Raw genomic sequence first — 5,163 nt, 5'->3', positions numbered from 1 at the left:
GACACTCTATGACAAGCCAAAACCTTCTCTTCTACCAATTCCATTTGGGAGTGTAAGCCACGTATTAAAGAGTTTTGCTTGAGGACAAGCAAAAATTCAAGTGTGGGGGGTATTTGATGTGTGTAAAATGCAACATATAAATTACATCAAATGAGGCATAAAACTAACCCTTTTTAAGTACTAATGTTGGAAAAAGAGTGTTTTTGTCTTCCTTTTGTATTTTCAGGATTAAATGAGCTCAAATTAACAAAAGAAGCAAAAAGACAGTTAAATCTAACATAAATACAAGAAAAGGAACATAAGTGGATTGCCCGACCCCTCGACAGCATCCTCCCAAGCAAAACAAAGAAGGCAGAAGACTGAACACGCCCCGTGCTCAGCGAGCACGGGGCCGTGCCCAAGAAGCAGCAGATAAGACAAACCTATAGAAGCTTCTATTACCCACCACGGGGCCGTGCCCAGTGAACACGGGGGCGTGGCGAAAGTACTGCAGGCGCATTAATTGTAATTGCGAATTACAATTAATGAGGAGAGAGATTGTCAGACAGGCACGGGGTCGTGCCCAGCGGACACGGGGTCGTGCCCAGGCTTCTGTTCAGCCTATAAATAGGAGTGCTTGGTTTCATTGCAACTCATCCCTTGGCACACCACCTCTCTCACACTTCATCCACCACCCACCACCATCACAACACCATCATCCACCACCATCATCCATTGTCCATCATAGAGTGTGTGAGTCGTCTCGGGATCCAAGATTGATCGTAAGAGTTCTTGACAATCAAGGCCATGTTTGCCTAAGTCTCTTACATCACTTGGTGAAGACAAGTGTTTAGTATAATACTTTTTATTTTTAATCTTTTGCACTTTTTATTTGGTTTTGTATTAATGACTTTAATAACTAGTTGCTTATGTTGAAGGTGACTTTTCCTTATCGTTTGTCCGTGGTGTCTTGGCATTATTTTACTGTCTATATAAAATAAAAGATTTTCACCATTCATATCTCCACGGTCTATATGGAGGTATGTTGGCTACCTGGTCGGGGGTTAAGGGAACGGTTTGGTAAGGGTCTTGCCCTTGTTCAGCGTTTAGAGGTCCTGCAAGGGACCTGGGTCAAATTTAGTAGGATCTACTTCAATACCCAAAGGTATTGGATGGCGGGGATCCAAACTCTTTGACCCCCTCATAAGTTAACTACTATTAATACTATAACCCGGCTATTTAGGACTGTATCCCTGCTGACTCAGACTACTTAGTCGAGGGTAACGTCACCTCCAAAAGAGGGGCCTACCATAATTTGCATTAATAACTTAATTCATTATCTTTCAATAATCCGACCCTTTAGGATTGTATCCTTGCTGACTCAAACTACTGGGTTGAGGGCAACGTCGCCTTCAAAAGAGGGGCCTACTACAATAACTAAGATAATCTCTTAAACAAGTGCAAAAGTGCAAAAATAATCAAAGGTTATACTAATACACGAGTCGGATCCAAGTGATTCATCTTGTCTATCTGTTTTTATTTTTATTTTATTTTTCAGCATTTAGTTAGTTTTTTTTTTCTTAGTTTAAAAATCTTTTCTAACATTTTGATTTGGTTAGACGTTGAGGATAAACCGGTACTAAAAGCTCTTGTGTCCTTGGACGACCTCGGTATCTTACCAACACTATACTACGTCCACGATGGGTGCACTTGCCCATATGTGTGTTTAGTGTTAGTAAATATCGTGTTTTATAAATTTAAAACTTGGCTAAAAGTGTAAAAAGGGCTTAAAATATACATCTAAAACATATACACACTAACACGCATCAATGATAGTGTTATTGATCATATGGTTGACACTAATGGTGATGAGTTAGGAGAAGATGCTATAGACAATGAAAAATTCCATAGTGGTTCAGAGTCTGATGAAAATGATACAAGCTTTAGGAAAAGGGCTTTAAAGGCCATGAGAAAGGATGGTGAAGGAAAAAACACTTTGTATCTTGGGCAAGTGTTTGGAACCAAAGAAGAAGCCAAAAAACTGATCAAGACACATGCAGTTGAAATTAGGAGGCAAATTAGGATTATCAAGGACGACATGTAGAGGGTAAGGGCTGTTTGTTAGGGTGATATCCCACAGTTTGCTGAAGATGGTAGCATACAAAACAATTAGTATGACACAAGGTTTAAAAGTTAAAGGAGTGTGTGGAAGGTGTAGGGGTACTGGACATAATAGCAGGACATGTACTAAACCACAAGTTGAAAAAGGACATAATGTGAAAAACAAAGAAGTTGAGGGTTCTAGCAGTTCTAGACAATCTGAAGGACCAAAAAGCAAAAACAGTGGTGGCAGGGGTAATAAAGCAGAAACAAACAAACATAAATGCCCTTGGACCCTGTTGCTTTCTAAAGTGAATATATCTGAATCTTGGATGATAAAAACCCTGGTAGATGAACACAAATGCTTTCAAAACAGGCATGTTAGAGCCTGCACAGCCACTTTTCTATCCAAATAGCTAATGGAACATCTCCAAGATAACCCCAAAATACCAATCAAGGCTGTACAAGAGCAGCTACAAAGAAAGTTTGAAGTTGGTGTATCAAAGCAGAAAGCATATAGGGCTAAACAGAAGGCTGTCATGCAACTAAATGGTGATTATAATTCACAGTATGGGTTACTTAGAGCTTATGTAGCTGAATTGATGAACACAAATCTAGGGACAACTGTGAAATTTGAACTAGAACCACCAGCAGATCCTGAGTCAACTGAAAGGAAATTTAAAAGAGTATATGTGTGCTTGGGGGCTCTGAAACAAGGTTTTAAAGCTATTGGAAGAGATATGTTGGGACTTGATGGGGCTTTTATTAAAGGTCCATATCCAGGCCAGGTTCTTAGTGCAGTTGGGGTTGATCCCAATAATGGCATTTACCCTGTCTCATATGCTATAGTAGAGGCTGAAACACTAGACTCTTGGACTTGGTTTCTAGAATGCTTAGGTGATGATTTGGATTTGGAAGCCAATTCAAATTTTACATTCTTAAGTGACAGGCAAAAGGTAAGTCTTCATCCATTATTCTTACATTATTCTTCATGTATTGTTACATTATTCTTACATTATTAACAGTCTTCATCTCTTTATGGCCTATTTAGGGCATTATTCCAGCAATTATGAAGGTCTTCCCATTTGCTAAGCATAGATTTTGCCTAAGACACATCTATGAAAACATGAGATTACAATTCAAAGGAAAGGCCTTTAAAGACCTTTTGTGGAAATGTGCAACAGCAACAACTATTGTTGAATTTGAAAAGGAGATGGATGCTTTAAAAAGTTTCAACAGTGAGTGTCACTTGTGGTTATCTAACATACCTCCTAAACATTGGTCAAGGTCTCATTTTTCTGGTAATATAAACAGTCTTTACAAGTATAATATTCTGTTATTTGTTAAATAGGGCATTAATATACTGTTTAACCTTGTGTATTATAGGAAGGGCAACATCTGATATGTTGCTCAACAACATGTGTGAGGTGTTCAATTCAAAGATACTTGAAGGAAGGGACAAGCCCATTATTGCAATGTTAAAATTCATTAGAGAGTACTGCATGAGAAGAATTGTTAATGTTCTTCAGTTGATTGAGAGGAGTGATGGTTTACTAACACCATATGCAACTGAGTTGTTTGAGGAAATTAAGAAGGATGCTACCAGGTACACTATAATTTGGAATGGTGAAGGGCACTATCAAGTAACTTGTAGGATCGTTGTTGAACCCGAATGAGTCGATCAGAAGAGTTTTCTATCCGAGTCAAAGGCAGAAACAATGAAACGGATGCTCAAAGTAATTATAATGCCTCTTGTATTGATTTAACACTGATTACAACCTGAGAACAATTTGGCAGCACTTCGTTACACATCCTGATTCCGTGCCAAATGAACAAACAAGTGCACTATATATAGTAGAGCTAATTTCGCTCCAATGACCAAGTGCCTTTCGGGCGAAATCAAAACCTTCTGATTTCGCTCCAAATGGTCACTGACCATATGAGCGAAATCACTCCCTAAAACACTATTTCCTGTTTCTCAAACCTCGTGCACTGATTATCCTATTCTATCCTATTACATGATACAAGACGAAGTCAATAGACGTAATGCACTAACAGACTCCCCCTCGGATATTGACGAAGTCTTCAGTGTCTAGTCTCTGTCAGGACACCTCTTTAGTCTTGATCATTCTGCCTTCTCGTTCAGATTGTAACATTGTAAGCATCTATCACTCTCTTGATCAGCTTCACTCTTTAACTGTTATACCAGAATCTCATTACTGGCTCTATCATCAACAACTTTATCATAAGGCTCCCCCTTTCGTCAAGCTTCCGTGCTTTTAGGGATCGACACCTAGCTTTCCATCTACAAGCTCCTCCAAACTTCCAGCTTGTCTTCAGACTCCCCCTTAGACTCTGCTCTTGGGATCGTAATCTGGTACCTTATCTGCAAACACTCATACACTTGATAAGTAACAACATTTTAGATTTCCAGGAATCGTATCCTGGCAATTCAAACTCCTCAAAATCACTTCTCGTGAATTTGGCAGTTTCATCGAATCGTATCGGAAACTAGCTCTATAACAATATAAGCATCCAAATCCCCCACAGTTAGTCATCCAAGTCCAAACTAATGACCTTGGAAATATCACAAACTGTTTTTGATTTTTAATAGAAATTCAAGTTTCAAATTAATGAACTTGTTTTATTTTCAGAAACACAATCAGCTTACTTAGATTTTGAAACTCAGCATCACAGATATCGGTTGTCGAAAATAAAGCAGAAATCAAAATCTTTTTGTATTTTCTGAAAATATAAAGCAGTAACAAAATATGTACAAACATATTTACAAACAATATTTTTGTTTGAGTATGCGTCAGAGGATCATATCAGATTTTGACAAGTCATAAGTACCGTTGAGCTTAATTTCACTGTAAGAATTAAACAATTCACTTAGATTGTCGATATACTGGTCCACTTAAATTTTCATACAAACTTCAACTGATTCAGGATACAGATTAGGAATTTTAAGAACTTAAACTCATTCATGTGTTCCACCTCTTGAATATACTCTCGTATCCAGAATCCCAATTATTCAGTCTTACAGGTGAGTATACCACACATGATATCTGTAAGGGGTTAAAT

General features: G+C 38.2%; 1 protein-coding gene across 1 annotated transcript; it reads left to right on the top strand.

Moving 5' to 3' along the window:
• The first annotated feature begins 2,498 nt into the window (after nt 1-2,498).
• LOC118485839 lies at nt 2,499-4,276 on the top strand. Its single transcript, XM_035982327.1, has 4 exons — nt 2,499-3,035; nt 3,131-3,317; nt 3,466-3,685; nt 4,264-4,276. Exons 1-4 carry the CDS (start codon nt 2,499-2,501, stop codon nt 4,274-4,276), a joined length of 957 nt encoding a protein of 318 aa, XP_035838220.1.
• The last annotated feature ends 887 nt before the right edge of the window (nt 4,277-5,163 follow it).

Source organism: Helianthus annuus, chromosome 13 (assembly GCF_002127325.2).
Source record: "Helianthus annuus cultivar XRQ/B chromosome 13, HanXRQr2.0-SUNRISE, whole genome shotgun sequence".
In the NCBI taxonomy this organism is placed as follows: domain Eukaryota; kingdom Viridiplantae; phylum Streptophyta; class Magnoliopsida; order Asterales; family Asteraceae; genus Helianthus; species Helianthus annuus.
The sequence above is the reverse complement of the archived record's forward strand: the minus strand, read 5'-3'. Positions and strand labels throughout refer to the sequence as shown.

What these genes read in the sequence shown, in the direction of transcription:
- LOC118485839 (XM_035982327.1), top strand. Translation starts at nt 2,499, where the DNA reads ATGGAACATCTCCAAGATAACCCCAAAATACCAATCAAGGCTGTACAA. An exon ending in TCTTAAGTGACAGGCAAAAG is followed by an intron (nt 3,036 to 3,130) that starts GTAAGTCTTCAT and finishes TGGCCTATTTAG; the next exon opens with GGCATTATTCCAGCAATTAT. An exon ending in TGCTTTAAAAAGTTTCAACA is followed by an intron (nt 3,318 to 3,465) that starts GTGAGTGTCACT and finishes TGTGTATTATAG; the next exon opens with GAAGGGCAACATCTGATATG.